General features: G+C 31.2%; 2 protein-coding genes across 2 annotated transcripts in view; one reads left to right on the top strand and one right to left on the bottom strand.

Annotated features, from left to right (window-relative positions):
* Positions 1-4: 4 nt before the first annotated feature.
* Positions 5-8,013, bottom strand: LOC140046898 (uncharacterized). Its single transcript, XM_072091638.1, has 3 exons — positions 7,816-8,013; positions 4,189-4,606; positions 5-3,914 (listed from the first exon to the last, which is right to left on the bottom strand). The coding sequence occupies exons 1-3, from the start codon at positions 7,876-7,878 to the stop codon at positions 2,263-2,265; spliced, it is 2,133 nt and encodes a 710-aa protein (XP_071947739.1). The 5' UTR covers positions 7,879-8,013; the 3' UTR covers positions 5-2,262.
* Positions 8,014-8,104: 91 nt separating this feature from the next.
* Positions 8,105-20,486, top strand: part of LOC140046897 (uncharacterized) — a 42,451-nt gene continuing 30,069 nt past the window's right edge. Inside the window, exon 1 of the mRNA XM_072091637.1 lies at positions 8,105-8,203. The gene's annotated coding sequence lies outside the window, so the exon portion shown is untranslated. The remainder of the gene's footprint in view (positions 8,204-20,486) is intronic.

Here is a 20,486-nt window from a genome sequence, read left to right on the forward strand (position 1 = left end):
ATAATTATATCCATGAATGATGGTATCATTTTATTAATAAAAATGAAATACTACAATCTCTGTAGATTATTGTTTTAAAAAAAATACTGAACTGAAATAAAAACTAGTGTATATAAACATAGTATGCTTTAGTTTCATTGTAATCTACATTACTGTATATTATGTTTTATTTGTAAAATTATAGTTTTAATTGTAGAATAGATATAGATAGTTAGTCTACATTTTATTACAATAGAACCGCCTCAAGGACTCAACAAAGTATCCCCTAAACTTAGCTGTAGTGTTAAGGGCCTTTCACACCTGCTCCGGCACGGTTCCGGTCCGGTCCGGCGACGGCAAATCCAATCGAACGTCAATGTCTCGTTTTTACGCGGCTACGCGCATATCGATTGGTGCTTGACCGCGTGGAGCGTCATGAAAATGAAACATTAGTGTTCGATTCGCTGGACCGGAACCGTGTCGGAACAGGTGTGAAAGGCCCTTTAAAACATACATATCCGCTTGTTCACTTTATTTAAAAGTGTTCCCTTAATAGAGGTTCCCACTGAATAGAGGTGTTCAAAAGGAGGAGTTCTACTATTAAAGTGTTATTTGTAAAATTATATTTCAAGAATAAATGTAAATATGGTAACTAAAAGGTGTAATAAACAGTTACTTCCTTCTTTACAGATTATTTTTTTAAACGTCGATATTATATAAACAGTTGGTTAAGAAATACATAAACCAGAAATGGTGTTGGTAGTTAAGTGCTAGCTTTACCTGGATAAACCGATAAATACTATATTCTCATTGAAAAGTAGAAATTGAACACTCCTCTCCATAAAATACAGTACAGTCCACAAACCACGCCCTCAAGTGGGAGCATCCACACAACCCACAATCATCATTTCTTTGATTTGTGGACTGCACCATTTATGGAGAGGGGTGTAATAATAAATTTTCTACTTTTTTTAGTATATCTCAATCTTTGAGGAGAATATGGCATTTGTCAGTTTATTCAGGTAAGCTACTGTAGGCACGAAATAGACTATGTTTATTAAAGAATTTATACGTATTTATTGTATAAAAATATACCCCTTCCTTCCTATTTATACAGCTTGTGAGTACACAAAATTAACAATATATAAGTACTTATTTAAAAAGAAAGAAGTAGGAACTTAGTACAAATCTTGGGAGTCGAGTGCTCTACAAGCTGGATTTTACAACTACCTTGTATAAACCGGCTCATCAGTGATATACAAATATATATTATATATATAAATACTAAGAAAATAGTGTTTAAAATTTATCTTTATATAATTTTATGGAAAACTAGGCAAAATACCTTTCTATGGCAGATACCTGCCCCAGCGAGCAAAACCTGTAACAAACCATACAAATTCTCTCTCATATAGTTTAGATTTATGGTTGTAAAATGTAATGAAAACTATATTTATAGTACAGTGTTGATGGTTGCATTAGTATCTTTAAATAATATAAATTCTAATATTAATATAATAATCATGTTGATGCCTATATTTTACTTAAACTTTTATTAAATATATTTGAAAAAATGTATAAATATAGTAACGAAAACGATTAATAATACTTCCATACTGTTCTTGACTGTGTTTAGAAGAAATCCATAAAATTAATATTGGTCTAAAAAATGGTCTAAAATTGCCTAATAATGATTTTGAACTTTTGAATCAGAAAAAAATCTTTAAAAAAGTATGGAGAGAAACAATCATGTTATAGTGGTAGCGTCCTAGACTATTATTACAATTTATGAGTGAATAAGCATGCGCTAGAGTTTGTTACGCTCTGGTAGTTTCTAATATTTGGTGTTGTGCAATAATATAACATTATCAGTGACATATTATAAATAATGAATGTTTATGAGATGAATGGGGAAAATGTTTTTGTGGATTTCTAATCGCGTATTATTATCCAATACTGCAATGAAGAATATATAAAAAGCTAACCGTGCAATAGTACGTGCAATCACTGAAATGGGAGAAAATAATGAATGGTATCAACCAATCAAATGGATACACTTATGGTAAGTATGTAGAAAAATCAACTCAAGTGTCAGGTTCTCTTTTTACACAGTCCAGCATTGCCTTTAGGTTGAGTTGGTTGCATACTGGTCACAATCCAATTCTTTAGTCATTTGTGACCACTTTATGATGTCAAATAATACATCAAACATTGATAAAATATAATAATGGTACGATAGTATACATTTTCTATATAGAAATTAACAATATAGTATTTAAATATTTATTGGGGATCTGCATATAACCCTACTTGATCTTGACCAACGTTGTCATCATCTCTTTTAAACCTGTAGTTGTGCTCAGCTTCTATATAACCTGATTCGTCCATACAGACTGGAATTGCTGCTTCTGAATGGTTGGGTAATGTAAGTGTATTGTATTCTGATTCGCCTATACTGGATATCTCTGTAGGGCACGGATCCAGCCTGTCATAAGTTGAGTCGTCAAACTGATGTTTTACTTGCACAGGGACAGTCCTTTTTGACATATTGCGTTGAAGATTGTCGTACGTTTGATCACTTGCTGGAGGCTGTGCTCTGTTTGCACCAATGTTAGATGTTATTGCAGTTTGTCTCTGAAGCCGATCGTAGACATTAGCATCTGGTGTTTCAGGCTTGGACATGGAATTAGCATCTTCATATAAACTTTCCTCTGGCTGAGTTATTGGCATTCCTGTGTTTGGATTCTCATACTGTAATTCATTTTGTATATCTATAGATGGTTTATTTTTCAATCTTTTATTATCCAATCTGCGTCTGTTTTTCTCTTCTTTTTCTCTTTCTTTCTTTGCTTTTTCCCTCTCCTTCTCTTCCTTTTCCCTTTCTTTTTCTCTCTCTTTTTCTAACTTTTTCCTGTCTAATTCTGCCTTTTTCAACTCCTTCTTCCTTCTAGCAGCTTCTTTTTTATTAAGTGCTTCTGCTGGTTCTGGTCCTGTAGTTTGAATATCTAATTCTGAATATGCCTCTGTTGCTTCATTTCTGATACTATAATCTTTGGGTATTTGTGATGCATTCCCTTTCCATCCATTATTGGATTCTGGAACAACAGTGTAAACAGGGTCTACAGAGTTAGATCTTTGTACATGAGCTTGACCAACATGTGCTTGACCAACATGGGCTTGACCTACATGGGCTTGACCTACATGGGCTTGACCTACATGTGCTTGACCAACATGTGCTTGACCTATATGTGCTTTACCAACATGGGCTTGACCTACATGTGCTTGACCAACATGGGGTTGACCAACATGGGCTTGACCAACATGAGCTTGTCCAGCATGAGCTTGACCATCACGTGTAGCAGTAGTATGTTGAAGTGTTCTGTCCAGGTGTTTTATAAACGATTGATTTGTAGAAGCTGTTGGATTTTTTTTCCAGTCCTGGTATGTTTTTTTATCAGTATGTGTTTCTAAGGATGTAACACGCTGTCTTTCTACAGGCAGCATATCTCTATTTTCATTGATGTAAATATCTGGAGGTTCTTGGTTAGCAGGTTCAAGATAGCCTCTTGCTGGTAATGGTGGTTGACTTTCTTCTAAACCTGGTATGTTGCCCATGCTTCCTCTGTTCAAAGTTGATGTGGACATATCTTTAACGTAATATTGAACTTTCTGAAAGATTTCATTACCCTGAAGAGTATCAAATATTATCTTTCCTGGACCAGGTTCACACCGTCTTCCACCTTCCATCGAAAACGATCCTCGATCCCTTCCATAGCGCCGAAGAAATTTGTATGGCCACACATGGAGCGGGGCGTTTGTTAGTTTATCGTGAATGGCTAGTCGTTGGATGCCAAGAACTAGATTGTAATCCCCTTTTAGCTTTAGTCGTTCTGAGAACTCATCTGGCCGTATTGTAACGTGAAAAACTTCATCAACTGAAACACACAATAGAAAGTACATAAATTAACTTTAATGATCATATGTTTACATTATGCAAGGTTCAAGTTGTTTCTTAAATACATATTTATTCAATAACATCATTTCATTAATTTTGTAATAATTTCTGTTTATGTTAGTCTATGAAGGCGTGGTTTGTGGACTGTACCATTAATGGAGAGGTGTAAATTGTTTACTTTTTAAGAAGAATAAACAACAGTTAGTATTGTTGGTTTATAAGCTAGGGACAAAATAACTTATTAATTAAAATACCTCCATACGAGCTGTATAATGAATTATCTAGCATTCCAGCATCAGCACTGTTGCGACTTATACTTGAGCTTGGAGATTTTTTATGACTAGTTTGAGGACTCTGTTGCTGTTTTGTACAACCAAAACTCTCCCCGACCTCATTGAATGCGATGCGTCTTAAATCCCCAATCCATAACTCAAGATCAACCTGTGTGTCTACGGCAAGAAGATGAATCTTTTCATCAAACACCAGTTCAATGACAAACTTTTGTGATTTCTGGGCAACAGCTTGGCTAATCTTTATACATGCTTTTAAGGAGATTGTATGTTGTGGTTTCTGACCGCCCTTCCTTTGTCCTTCCTTAGCTTCGTACAGTTCCAAACGAGACTGTCCTTCTGCACTTTGTTCGTATAATTGGGCATACCGTTTAATCCATTTCTAAACGTTAAGAAAACAATTACTGTGAAAGAATATTTTTTAATAAGAAGAATATGACAATTTGTGTATTAACACTAAAATTAACAACCCCTATTCTTTTTACTGTGATATTAAAAATATTTTCTTAAAATCATAATTGTCAGAAAACCAGGCTTTTGGGATGGCTTTTCCATGGATGTCCACTTTACAAATAGTTTAATGATTACACCCTTTGATAATCCTCCCACCCCACAGTGTAAATAATAATAATAATAATAATACCCTGGATTTATATAGCGCCTAATGTTGTGAAACCTCTAAGCGCTGTACATAAACTAATACAAAAAAAAGGAATTCCAACCATGCCAAAAAAAACCCAAACTGAAGTAAGGGGATATGCCTTCCTCGCTAACTAGGGATCGGTCTAATTGAACCCCGGTCAGCACCAGTTGTGTCTCGGTCATCCCGGACTCAGGCGCCTCCTGCCCTACTAAATTAAATCTAAAACAATCTAGGTGGCATGGTAAAGGAGAAAAAAGGGGATTAATATGCCTTATTAAACAAGTAAGTCTTAAGAAGTCTCTTAAAAAGAGCTACCGTAAAGACATAACTATTATTATATTACTATTGTTTAATTATTAACAAGGAACAATAACAATCCAAACGAAAACAATGAAGGTGGACGACGGAAGAGGGCGAGACGTGCGACGAGTGACCAGGTGACGCACTAAAATGTAAAGACATGTTGGCGTTATAGTATCACTAAAAATCTTCTGTTATCAATGTAATTATGTTTATATAGCCAGATCGTAACTTCTTTTGAAGAGGAATAAGCAAATGTTAGTTTTATTTCTACTCACTATTGTTAATTGCAAATTGTAACTAAAATAATTGATAACCTTCTTGCATTGTGTCAATAAAAAACCAACTTTATACAAACATAATTACGTTTATTTTCAGATAGTACAACCGTGGTAGAAGGCATATGTGAACAATCTTTAAAGATGTATTGTTCCTTCGACTAATTCCAAAAAAATTTGTAAACAAATATTTCGAAAAAAAGTGGGTCATTTTGAAGTATCATAATAGTTATTAACTTTCACCAAAAATTAGTCGAAAAAAAAATCATTTAACTGAAATACAGACGTTTTTTTGTTAAAAAAATTACTTTGACTTCCAGTCAAAGTTTTCGATCAAAACATATCTCATAATGCAACGCGATTGTTTGGCTACTCTGTATGCATAATCATAAAACTTCCTCGCGATCTGTTTGAAAACACCTTCTCAACCGTGACGAGTTGTAAACAATCCTAATTAGCATCATGCAAAATGCATACTCGTGGTTTGAAATCTTTGTTTACTTTCGCTGGCGACGATTTTCCAGACGAAATGTAATCAAATTAATTTACCTGTTAATTACGTACACTTGTTGTTTTTGGCTCACATTTTTGACTTAAAGTGAATAAATTTAATATTACTTTGATATGGCCAATTTAAATTTAGAATATTTTGACATTTATTTTTTGTGTTTCAAGGGACAATACATCTTTAAGTAGTACAATAAATTATTTAGAAACCATACGAATATTTACAAAGAAAACCAAGAATATGCACACATTTTACTTAATTCTGAAGCAACCAATGACTTTGTTGTATAGTTTCCATTCTGAAAATTACATTAAAACAATAATGTTTTATGAATCATTTTTCATGAACAGTTTCTATGTAGTAAATTATGTTTTCACCTCAGAGCATACAATAAGGAAACATGCTTCATGATACTGTCATTTTATCTCTATTGTTTTCCTGTAAAAGTTCAATTTGCAGTCTCATATGGTTTTATTAGTTCGTGTATGTTTGTAGTTGCTGTTGTTATTATAGTAATTATTATCTTAGTGATTGTGCAAATTTCATTTCAATTAGGATCTTTAAACTAAAAAATCACGTTATTTTCTGTGGTGGATCCAGAATTTTGAATTACATCCGCCTCGTGATTGTTAAACTTTTACAATATTTTATTAAAGAAAAAACAAATCATTATATTTCGTAACATTGCATATTGCTTCAGAACATAGAAATCAATATTCTGCTGAAGGAGAAAGCTGTAATTATACTACAAGTGTACATAACAAGATTAAACTTTGTTTGAACTTTTCAAGATTTTAATCAAACAGTTGTTATCTACAATAGCATGGCGACTTCCAGTTGTTACAGTGAACAGGAACTAACAAGGAATAAAAAAGAGGATATTAAAGTCAGATCCACATTATTTTAGTTTAATAGACAAATAAAATTGTCCAAATTACTCATTTTTAACGTGGCTAACCGTGGGATATAATTGCACCAAACATTTAAGTAGATTAATCATTTCATGGCAGTAATTTTCATACAAAATATGATCCATGTTGTTGTTTAACCCATATCGCAAACTTGATGTGACCCGGGTGTATACACCCTCTTCTATTCAATCGAATTTAAATTTTCTACACAATTTTGCTCCACTTACATACCCCAAAATTGACCATATATGGTAGATTCATCAGGGAATGATAATTAATTAACGACTCCCTGGTTTCATAAACAAATTAGTTTCAACAAGTTTTCACATAAGGGCCCTTGATTCATGCTTCACACTGGGCTAAAAATGTTCAAAATTTTATTTCACTTTTTTATTTAGTTTGGGAAGTTGATTAGCTTAAGGGTCAGTTTTCCTGACATATAATGCAATACATTTGACCAATGTCAAGTAAGAGCTCATTGTTATTGGTCAAATGTCTCTTTATTGTATTGTTTAGTGGAAGCCAGATACTTAAGTACAGGTAATGTGAGCGCCATTGGACAGTATGAACCAGGATACTTATAATACTAAACCATTCAACATTTCAAGGTTACGGTGACAATAACTTGTGGTTTTTTTTATCCCATCTAAGTACCGTACACCAAGTTATTAAGTATGCATAAATTGTATAGGCATGTTCGTTCATAATAGTATTAATAATAAAATATCAATTATTAATCAATAATATTAATGAAGTAGTTTTAGAATGCTGTCTTCATTATTAAGCGTTTCCAAACACTAAATGAAATTGATGAAAATGTCTATTTAACTACTTTATAAGAAGTTAAAGTTTAAACACATTGCTCCCTTTAACAACACAGGCATATACACCAACTCAAGAAGTTAGATCATATGCCCTTCCTTACACACCGGGAAATTACTGCAGTCTTACCTGAACACGACCTCCATGTTTCTTGTAATGAAGGACTCCTTCCTTAATCAATGAATCGCACATTGTTCTGAAGCAAATGTCTGCTAGATCTGACACTTATACTTTCAAAATAAATCACATTTTGTTCGTTTGTTACAAGTTGTTAGAAGTAGTTACTTACTTAGAACTCAATTACAAACTTACAGGACGTGCGTATCTTTAGTTACTTCCGTGTTTATGAACTGTTTCCGTGTGCGCCCTCTATTGACTTCATTTTCCGACACAATTTTCGAAATTGAATTTTGTGTTTTTGTTGTTGAGCGAGACGAAAGCTTTGTTGTTTACGAAGTTAGCATGGTTTTGCTCGATTTATTCATTGCAATTTAAGTGAATAGTCAATCAGAGTATGGTAAGTGACATTTGAAAATATAGCCAGGACATACTTAACTTGTTTTACAGGCTAAGTTGTCAGAAGTATTTGCAAGGTAGTTTTAAAGTCAGGCCAATGTCCGTCGTTCATAGGCTATGTTTTGTTCAGATTTAAGCGGGGTATTAGCGTGGTGGTCGATGGTGGGAATGTCAAGCAGGCCTAATGCTAAGGCCTAGCCTTTAAATGCATTTTGTTTTAAATTTATTATATTGTTTGGCATTGACTATAGATTGCAAAAGACGGAATCCCAAAAGACTAGTAGATCTTCTAGTAAGTATTATAGTACGTTAGTTTAAATAATTTAGGGTATAATTAATAATTTTTTATTTGAAATAATTGATGTTATTTTATTTATTTAATGAAGACTCAAATCAAGAGAGTCAGTATCATCATTGATTATCATCATCAGTTGATGTGGTCTACAATACATTGCATTGCCTTTTTTTTTTTTTTATATTTTGCAAATTATATTTTTTTTAAATAAAAAGGGTATCATAATCATAGGCCTATGCCTAAATAAAAAAGGAGGAATCCTCACCGTAATTCATTTTGGTCGAATGGGAAACTATATGTATATCAAAACGTTTTGTATCACAACACAATCTAGATGAACAATACCACTACCTGGCTTCATGTCCATCATAACTAAATGGCAACAAAAGCCTACACAATTATAGAGCTGGAAGGGTCACCCTCTATAAACATTGTTTAATTAAAAAAATAAATACACATTTTTTTTTTTAATTTGTCATGTCAATGTTACTAAGAATGGATTTATCTCACGTATTTGTCTTCTTTTAATAATTGTGTAGTTAAAGATAATTCTATATCTCTTTTTTGACCGTTTTTTTTTTGTAATAAAATTAGTATAACTTTGTATTGTATAGGTCTTATTAAATATATATATATATATACATTATTCCATTCTGTAAGGGGCTGGTTTCCCGCTGTTAAAGTAAATAAGATTATGAAATAAATAACAAAAGGTACTGACAATAAAGATCAGTTGAGTTTACTAACATGACTAACTTCACTTCACCCGATTTCATATCATACTCTGTATGAATATTTTCTAATCTAATAATTAATAGTAAAAAAAAACCAATCTAATATTGGAAATGAATGCGCTGCTTGCACAGCATTGTCAAATGTTATATACAAATATTTTAAACTTGTTGTTTGTACACAGACAAAGTTAAAAAGCCATGATAATGAACAGACATAAAAAAGTAACATAGTTTGTGATTTTACCTGGTTAAAGTAGTTATAATTTGTAATAATGAACACTGATGATGGATCTACTGTAGATACATTATTATCTATTATTAAAAACTAGATACAGACTTCAAAGCCCTCAATGTATTAATAATTCATTAATATAACTTACATTTTTTAGTCTATAGAATTTATTAATGAATATATAATGGCGCATTACTGTACAGTGACTCCCATAATTATAATAATGCACTACACTATTAGTGATATCTTAGACACAGTGGACAGCTTGTTCATAGATGTAATGTATTGTACAACGCAAAAACTATTAAGAATTACTATGTGTTCAGATTAAGAGCTTTGCAAGTCCACTGTAATTTCAGTAATAAACTAGAGTACTTGTGTATACAGAAAAGTGTTATATTGGTTGTATTTGGAAATCTTACTATAAATTTTTCAACAAAACCGATGTGGGAAAATTGTTCCCTAATAATGTAATGTTTAACTAATTTTTTATAGCAACCTGAATTTTATGTTTTTTGGATGTGTTTTCTAATACTAGTTTTACCACGGAAATATAATATATTATAGTTCCATGGTTTTCCTTCTTATTTTAGTGTTTTGTACTTGTTTACCCAACATTAATATGCTTACTCCTCCAAGCTGTGACCTGGGATGTTTTTTACATTTTTGTGTTTTTTTTATTTGGAAAGGATGATTTTACATATTTATTTTCACAATGTTTATTTAAATTATAATTTATTTTTTATGGAGCTCAGATTTCAATAATTTATAAGATTTTATTTATTTTGTAATAATTTGTATTTACTGTATTATATTATTAATTCAAAAGTTAAAAAAAGATCTTTGAAGAACCATGAATCTGTTGGTCCCCAAAGAAACAATTTTTCATCTTAATATAATGGTTTTCAATACAGTATTCAGATACAATTTTTTTTAATCTCATCATCCGCCAATTGTTTGTATTGACCTGAAATTCAATTCAATTCGTTCGGTGAATTGATAACTTTGACACTGCCCTTTTTTCTTGCTACCACCGTATGGTCAGACATCTTTACAATCCTCCTCGTCTCTTGTTTATTGTCTTGTTTCAGTTCCCTTTCATTCAGTAATTGATTATTTGTGTATTATTAGCACACACTGTAGAATAAATAGTTTAAGCTATCCATCATGCTGGAATATGCACTTTATATTGCAAATTTGTAATTATATAGCATGATGATGAGGATAGAATTCTCTGGAGCAGAGTATCACACTAATAAGAAACTTGTGCTTCATTTAGTCAATAATTTTATATTGAATTAATTTAATTCTATTTCTGTTTCATGGTAGACAGATACAGTAGTGTTATGTCTGATACCCTGTACCAGTCATACTGTATCTTCTGTTTTTTTGTGCAATTTATCTGTCTTTAACTTTTCACGCCGCGCCTTAAGGCATATTCAAGAGGACGGAATCATTAGCAAACTGTATCACACATGATACTTCGTTCGTGGCTAAAAACAATTATTTTCGCCGATGTTTTAGACCCTACAGTTCATTTCGAAAGTTAGATTTTCATGCTTCTTTACTACAAAATTGATACAAAATACTAACAGGTAATGTATAATTTGTTTGAAAAATATTAAATTTTAATTTGTCATCCTTATCCATATACTGTAGTAGTAGTACTGTAGTACTGTACTGTAATTTGTAGGCCGGTCACTATGACCTTAGGGAGTAATGCCCCTACCCTAGAATATGTACATTACTATAATTTATGATGATATTTTTGTTCTGTACAGTAGGCCAGACTATGTATCAAAAAATCATAATAAATAATTATTTCTGACTGAAGAAAAATTGTTTCTGTTATGTCAAAAAGTCGAGCGGCGTTTTTTGTAAGAAATATTTATTGTTTTAAATATCTACTTGTATTATTTCTTTGTACCACATACTGTACAGTACTGTAGTCACAAAGTTGAATTGAACTAAAGCAGTTTTATACAGCAGGCTGTTTGAATTGAATTTTAGAAAATTGAATAGTCCATCGAGAGTGTTGAACAGCTGAGGTTGGTAGTTTTTGCCTGATTTGGTCCAACCTTCAAGCGTCCTTTGATCTTGTCGTTTTTGCTCACACTTCATTGCATCTTCATTTTAGTATTTATCTAATTTGAAATCACTCTTTAATCAATTTCAAAGGATGTTGTTACAGTATTTAATTTTCTGTACAAAAAAAAATAGGGAACCATCCTTGAAGTATTCTTTAAAATGATACTTTAAACTTTAACATTCAAGCTGTACATACTCCTCAGTTTAGTTTGTTTAACAAATGTGGCAGCAGTGCCCTCATGTTGGCATAATACAGCTTTAAGGATTTTTTAATGATTTATCTATAGGTTTAAATTGTAATTTGTGTCTTTATAAAAGACTCAGCCTTACTATCTGAGTTTAAATTTTTCTAGCTATAAATTTTTAGTTGACAGTATACTGTACATACAGTAAATGTATAAAAAAACACCTGTTTATTAAAGACAAATTTTTCAGAATTAAATTACAAGAATTAATATTACTACTCCCTATTTCAAATGATATAATTATTTATGTGAATAAGTTATATATTAACAATGATTAATTATGAATGGCACTCAAAAGCTGATGATTCATTAAATTGAATATTTAAACAAGCTTACTGGAGTTCTACTACCTTGCTAATCGATATTTGCTGCTATTTATATAAATTATATTAAAATTAAAATGAATTATTTATATTACATTACCAAAAGATGGTTATTAGTAATGTTATAACATTTTATGTTGGAAACTTGTAAGATTTTTTTATTGAGGATAAATGTTCCTTTTTTCACAAAAAAAAGGAATTTTTAAACTACTATATAGTAATAAATTCATGAAAACTGTGTCTGCTTTCATTTAACAAAATTATTGGTTATTCGGCATCAAATCATTACAATCATATTAATTACTAATACTATACTGTAGGTGTACAGTATTAATAATAAATGACACAGTAACTGATACCACTTTATTTCAAGTTCATGACAGCCCACAAATCCCAATACTTATCGTCAATGCTAATTAATAGCAATGATTGTTCAGTATTGATTATATATTATTATGCAGATACTGTAGTAGTTCATTGAAAAGATATGTAAACATTCGCTTTATCCTAACCTGCATAATAATAAGTGCTACAGATACAGTACCCAGTACAAAATAACTCCTGTACTCGGTAGTCTATATCGTGCCTACTGTAGCTTACCTGTATAAACCGACAATAGCCCGTGCTCTCCAGAGGGAGGGCTTAGATACGAAAGTGAAAAGTTACTCGTTGGTAATATTACTGTATAGTTGCATTGTAACTATTGTATAGGTATTGTTTTGTCGTGCTGATAGTTAAAAATTGAACAAACCGGTTTGGTTGTAGACTGTTCCTGCAGTACTGTAGTTGGCAACTTCACATTCATAATATGACAAGATGATTGAGACGATCTCAAATACGTCTGCATCACAGATACTGAATCAAAATACTGAATACAAAGTCTAGTTACTTGTTACTACCTTACAACAACCCCTACTCATGTTAATGCTAATAACAGATAATAATATGATTGTAGTTCAAGTATTGATCACAGTTCATTGAATGCCATACTGCCTCTCTAATCAAACTAACTGATTAATATTCACAAGTACGCAATACGCATCATCTTAAATTGTCATCTTTATTTACGTTTTTCCCGAATGAATCATCCATTTAGCATCATCTAATTACCTAATATTACATGTTGTTGTTAATTAACTCAAAACCTTTAATTAATCCAGATTTATGACACTTACTCATAACTGTGCATTGAAGCCTATCGATATCGGGTGTATTGTGTTATTCCCGACTATTGACAGAAATCAATATCTGTGTTAGACATAACATTACGAAATCTGTGTGCTTTTTCATTTCATCAACATCAGTACTGTAAACTAACCGTAGTTTTAGTTTTATACTAGATGCAATGTGTTCATTGTGAAATTTCTGTTATAAGCGTCAGTGAAATATCATGTTTTCTCACGTTACTCACTTTATTGCACACTCTGGGATTATTTTATAGAGAATACTCTCTTATAATTAAAGCTTGCCACTGACAGACTTAGATTATTATCAAGATAGTATGTTTTTGTTTGTTCAGAATGGATTCTTCAAAGTTTGACAAATTGCAATCACATTTTGTAAGTACTGTATAATTATAATTCCTACACCTCTCAATATAAAGACCATCAATTCGTTGTGATGACTCATCTAGTTTTATTTCTCGTCAGTTTATATCCTATGGTATTAGAAGTGTTGATACTGAGGTACGTTTTGCATAGCTTCATGCTTTCAAGTACTTTTGTTGCAGATACTCAATACGATTTCTAAAAGCAATCAGTGTTTTAATAGCCTATATTCATGTAAAGAAGTATAATCTTATTTTGTAGGCCAATTGTACATGTTTCTTATGATGGAATCCATATCCATAATAATATAATATTGAAAGAACAATTTGCATTTTATAGAACCGCAATACTTAAAAAACCATGCAAACAATTGTAATTCTAGCGCTTTTGATGAATGTTTACTTTATCACCCCGTCCTCACAAATAATTTCCTTTAAACAAATGTTTGCATTTTCAAAGAAGAAGTGATATTATAATTAAATAGGCCTACTAATATTCTTGATGGCTATTTTTTCTTCTTTTGAGGAAAAATGAACACCCCTGTAAAAATTATGGTCTACAGGCTTGTTTATAATCTTTTACGTATCGTAAGTGCTATGTTTTCTATTCAAATCATTATAACAGTGTGTAGGCCCATACACTGTGGTGTGAATGGGTGGAGTAGAATAAATAATGGAATAAAACTAAAGCTTTGTCTACACAACAAAAATGTGAATGTGCACATGATGATGTCATATCATTTCCATATTTGGGCATATCACTACCATATTTAGGCATATCATTACAATATTTAGGCATATCACTACCATATTTGGACACATCACACTTTTTGTCAACCTAGTTTGATAGTGTAGACAGAGCTTTACTCTGTGTATTGACAGATTTTTCCAAATGTGAACCCTCTGAAGAAATAGTGTAGAATTCTTTTAATTATTGCAAATTAGATATTTTTGCAGACAAATTATTTGTCCATTTCTTCTTGCAAAGGCTTATAAATTTTACTGATCTGAGTTGCTTGTTATTTTTTGGAAAGGGTTTTTGTAATTAACAGGTAGTGTGCTTGGCTGCACTTGTTGCCCTTAATTTACAGACCTTATTTTGATGGTTTGCATTTTGAAGTCATAAATACTGGTAGAATCTTTCATTGTTTGCAGCATCTGTCATGAAAGGAGTCTTTTATTAAGGTAACCAAGCCAGTCAAAAAAAAAGGAAGTAAAATCAAGGTAATTTTAAACTGAATTTGATGATAATGATTATATGCTACAGTAGATTTATTGAAAATCAATTTATTCTGGGTCCTAGAGTGAGACAAGTAGCCACTTCTAGCTATGATACTGTAATTAATTTTGTTTGTGTATTCTGTTGTTGTTTATAGTTTATAAATGTTTATGAATTACACAAACCAATAGTGGTGTTAATAGTCTATGCTTGTGTAATAGTGCTAGCTTACCTGGATAAACCGACAATAGCCTGTGCTCTCCAGAGGGAGGGCTTACAAAAGTACCATAATAGACTAGTCCGCAACCACGCCCTCATGTGGGAATGTTCCAGCGTACCACCATCATCATTTCTTTTCGGATCATGGAAGCGTTACGACGTATGATACAAACCTGATACGTTTTTAAGATAAAGTTCCTATCACAAAGCTAATATAATGATCAAAATTTAGCAAATTTGGTACTGTACTGTATATCTATAATAATTTATTTCTACCATAATCCATAATATCATTGTATTTTATTGAACATTGAAAACCCTCACTGCTAGTGCTACAGTGATACCTTAAAAATATATACTGTACAGTATCTGGTGACCTCCCTATTTTTCTACAGTAAGAAAGCAAATAAATATCGCAATTAGATTCAATAATATTAATAATCAATTGAAATATATATTGTGTAGATCTTAATTGAACTTTTTATTTTTTATTTCCTTCAATTCAACATTCAGCAATTCGTCGTCATGGATGCAAGTTATTATAAACAGTGATAAAGTATACAGTTATAATTACAGTACTCACCATATTGTTCACAATTTTATTTAAAGCTATTAGGGAAAAGTACTCTAGTTTACCGTGTTTCATGTCATCGAACTTCAATATCTGTTGCGCTGTATGCAAGATGTTAGACACGCCTAATTATGGATGAGAGGCTCGTGGCTCTGTGTTTATTGCTCATTGCAGCTGGAAGCTTCGTGGGTTTTCATCATGATGTAAATAATTTATTAGATAATAAAAAAAAGGAAATAAGGTATAATTTTTTATAATTACAACATTTTATGAAAAGAACAATGCTGATAGAAATGTTAATTTTTTTGGGTTGGTCAGTGCCAATTTTGATAAAAAAAATCTTTGTTTTATACAAAATAATGACTGGAGTACAATAGTATGTTATATAATTCTCAGTTTCATTTAGGCTACATTTGCAGGATGACTGTTAGACTCAATAGCTGCCTTGTTAGAAAGTTCCAAAGCCAACATTCAATATAAAAATTCAGTTCCTCATTTTTTTTAACTGTTTTCTACTAATACTAATAGCATTTTCATAGTTTTACAATAATTATCATTACTTTCCATCAAATTAGTATTAATATTTCAAATAAGATGCATAATGGCAGTTAATGAAAATCTCTCTATTTCCACATTACATACATTTAAAAGCGACGGAATGTTACAACAATGCCAAGACTTTGTCAAAAGTCTACAGTATGCTATTTTATGAATCATAGCTCATAATAAAAATAAGGCATTTCAAAGGCTATTTTTTCACTGTTCTGAGCATAAAGTAAGAATTATTGTATGCCAAGAGCATCTTATAAGTTTAACTATCGCAGGAATATTTTACGAGTTCCTCCATAATGGCGTGAGGATGCAATATTTTCTATTCATATTGAATTTTGTAAAATTACTGTTTACTATCTTTATATTATCAGAATACTGCAATTACTGTAAATTACTTAATTAAAATAAAAAAAAAAAATACAATTTCTTCATATAAACATTCTTCTGTAAAGTATTTTATAATTTAAATAAATTACAAATAATTTTGACGTTTTGTTTTTGACATTTGAGTTGGTCCATATTTTGTTAAAAACATTTTTACAATTTTTTTAAATTTGAATTTTATCTCATTTGTGACACATTATTCATGCTAGTGGCAATAAAAAATAGCCTTTTTTTACATTCATCGTTAATTTAATTTTCATCTAAAAATGTGATTTTAATTTACTTTTTAAACATATTACACTACAGTAGGTACTGTACTAGAAAAATGAACCTGCTAAATTTGAATATTCATGATTAAAATTAATTTCTATTGCATGTTAATTCCTTTGAAAATTCTTGAAAATGGTTCTATGATGGTACCGAAACGTCGATCTCTCTTTTTGTCATTAAATTTTATATTGAAATGTTGAATATTGAAATAAAGTAATTCACTCACAGTTATTCAGATTAGGTTCATCCATAGTTCATTAGTTTATTCAGCTTAATAGTTCCTAATATTAAATGCTGACATTTTCAATATTAAAGATCCACTAAATTTAGAATTTGAAAAAAAACATAGTTTATTGTATTGTAAAAATGTAATATTTAATCTTTTTTAAATACTATAGTTCTTGTGTTAATTCAATTTTTTTAGTTTTTGTATTTACCTCAGGGGCTGTTATACAGTAGTTAAAAATCATATTTCCAATACCATCGAATCTTTAAAGATATATTGTCCCCTGAAAAAATAAAATTTTGTTGTTGAATATGCCATTTTAATGTCACATACAGTATTACTATTAGTTATCTACTTTGATCAAAATTTGGATCGAAAAAAAAAATGATTTACCTTAATAAAAAAATGTAATTTAAAGCAAAAAATATTCAAATTGGCTGTCAGCTAAAGGGGTTTGGTTGAATTTAACCACTTATTTTGTCATTTTATAAGTGAAAACATTTTTTTTCTTCTATGGAAGTGATTAATTTCATTAACACTACAAAATAACCTATTTAAAGAATGATTTTATTAATCTTTGTTTTTCATGTTTTTGGGGACAATACATCTTTAAAATAAAAATTGTCCAATTCTGTGACAAATCATAACCAAGTCATCTCAATCTCAACGTGATTCTAATTTTTAAAATCAACGTCATCTATGTACATCTATGTTACTAATGTCTGGAAGACCTAGTGTTGATATAGAATGCTGCATTATAGCAATGTTACGACTTTAATTTCAGTCTTTTTTCGTCCCCAGCACAAGTATGATAGATTACTATAGGTGTTTATATTTCACTGACAGATCAACTGTTTTTTCTTCAATTGCTTTGAGATGAGATTGTTTTGATCTTGCATTATACAATTTGGAAACCAATTAGTTTGTTTCAGACATTGTTGATATTTAAAGTTTTCCTCTAATAAAAATAAAAGTCTTGATTTAATGCAAGAAAGTTTAATGGTCAAACGTTATCCAGCAATTTAAGGTGTTTACATTAGTATTACTATCTTAATGTCAGCAGCTTATTAGGTAGGATGAGGATGGTGAATGCGCACTCATTCTACTGTACCCAGCTGGAATACGAAATTACTGTATAACAAGAGATTTGTAAGAGTTCTTTTTTTCCTTTATATTATCTAAGGCAAGCCACGATAGAGTATTGTAATTTCCATTAAATTGGATAATAAAAGGAATCTGTAATCTTATTATGTACTGTGCACTCTTCACTTATAGAATATTTTTAAAGACAAATTGTAAACTGTAAAAATACATGTGTGATGTTTCTACTTGTCATACACGTACAGTATGTATTCGTGCATGATTTAACGTAAAGAATTATAGAGTTGATATCAAAACCAGATAAAAACATTTTTCGAAGATTTGTAAAAATACTGTTTATTAAATTAACAGGTGGTTCTATTAATTATTGTAAAAGAATTTTTAGATTTCGTGAGGTGGTTTCCCGATTAATCGTACAATCAAAACGGTACTGGGTATGATCAACTAGCGTTCGTGTTCCCACCTAATCATCCATTCATAGAAGTACTGATGAAGATATCAATCTGTGGCGACAATAGAATGGACCCGAGACCTGGCTATCTTCGACTTTTAAATAATAGAAAGTTGAGAAAAATACGAACTACGACTAAAGTCCGGTTTAAGAATACGGGCGTTAGATTATTTTCATAAATTTTACACACTGTTACCAATTACGGTTTAGCCATCTAGTGTATCTTATTCATGTCTTGCTGCTTAGCGTATCATCTACTGTTAATAGTTGAATCATTACTAATACTATACTCGGCACGCAACCACATATTGATTTCTTTGCATATTTATTCAACATCTACTTATCACCTACACCTAGTGGTTGTTGGGCAGTATTGCCATACAGTATTTACTGTAACTTAGTTATTGTATATATTATTAAATATCATTTCAGAACAATCAGCCTTTTCCATTTTACAAAAATCCATTGTGTACCACTCAGCCCTATACAGTACCTCAATTTTACAACACTCAATGTGTCAATTTTACAACACTCAACTTTCTCTATGTCTGAAAAAGAAATGATGATGTTTGTGTGAAACCTCAACTTGAAGGCGTATTTTACAGTCTATACTATTAGGAAGATGGGTGTTTGTAACAATTGTTCATGTGTCTGCACGTCTACAGTAACACTATCATATGTGCCAACTATACTTTTTGATTAAAAAATAAATCATAAATAATTCATTATTTTTTCCTTATAATATTGTGATCCAATTCAATCCACTATAATAGTCTGAGCAATCCAGTATGAGTTCACAATGCGGTTAAAGGCTTAAATCTTGGATAACAATAATTAAATGATTAATACCGCAATAGAAACAATTTAACCCATACATAATGAATAGGGCAATGTAATGCGTGGCATGCTGCATTCTATCCTCACGTATTTAAATATCAACGGTGGATTGACGTACACAACACAATGCTCTAATCTATCCATTAAGGTACTTATGTTTGTGCTCTCTTTCTAGTTTAAATACCTACATGTGCAAAGCATAATTTATGAATAAATCTGCCGTATGTCTTTAGAGGTCTTCCCATCAAATTATGTTTCATTTTATTAGTTTGTTTTTGTAAAATGTCTATATCGCTATCAGCCGTGTCTCTATGAGAATCTTTCTACATCTGTTTGTGTCCGCATAAGCCATGTTTAATGTTAATTTCCATCCCTATTCTTATTATCCAAGCCATATTCAAGCCAAAGACACATTTAACATACAAGATCTCTTTTTAAACATTAATTGTTCATAAGTGAGTTTTAATTATTTGAACTGTGGCACATTATTAGTTTATTCAAATAGAACTGTACGCGATTGGCGTACTATCTTATACTGTGCCAAGTTTTTGGACAGCATGGTGTGTTCACGCAGGTTGGGTTGAAACGTTGTCATTTTATGTTATGTTGAAGTATAGAGTATTCAATCACTTTACTGAAAATAGTGGTCAATATATTTATTCGAGTCAGTAAAATTGGTGGGTTGAACAGATAAAATAAGGTGGAATGCCATCCTGAGATGAGTAGTAGTAATTAGTCTTGTTTATTTTTTTTATATGTAATTTTTACTTTCTATTGACCAGAGATTCCGAAATAAAAGATTGAATGAATGAATGAATGAATAACATCCTTTTTTTGAATTTTTCTTTGGAGGGGAAACAATAGATTGATTATAAAATAACACTTGGTCTATTTCGTGCCTACAGTAGCTTACCTAGATAAACCAACAATAGCCCTTTCTTCTCAAAGAGCAAGATATACTCGAAAAGTAGAAGTTTTTTATTGAACACCC

This window comes from Antedon mediterranea, chromosome 4, assembly GCF_964355755.1.
Source record: "Antedon mediterranea chromosome 4, ecAntMedi1.1, whole genome shotgun sequence".
In the NCBI taxonomy this organism is placed as follows: Eukaryota; Metazoa; Echinodermata; class Crinoidea; order Comatulida; family Antedonidae; genus Antedon; species Antedon mediterranea.

What these genes read in the sequence shown, in the direction of transcription:
- LOC140046898 (XM_072091638.1), bottom strand. Translation starts at nt 7,878, where the DNA reads ATGTGCGATTCATTGATTAAGGAAGGAGTCCTTCATTACAAGAAACAT. An exon ending in AACATGGAGGTCGTGTTCAG is followed by an intron (nt 4,607 to 7,815) that starts GTAAGACTGCAG and finishes CTTAACGTTTAG; the next exon opens with AAATGGATTAAACGGTATGC. An exon ending in ATTATACAGCTCGTATGGAG is followed by an intron (nt 3,915 to 4,188) that starts GTATTTTAATTA and finishes TGTGTGTTTCAG; the next exon opens with TTGATGAAGTTTTTCACGTT.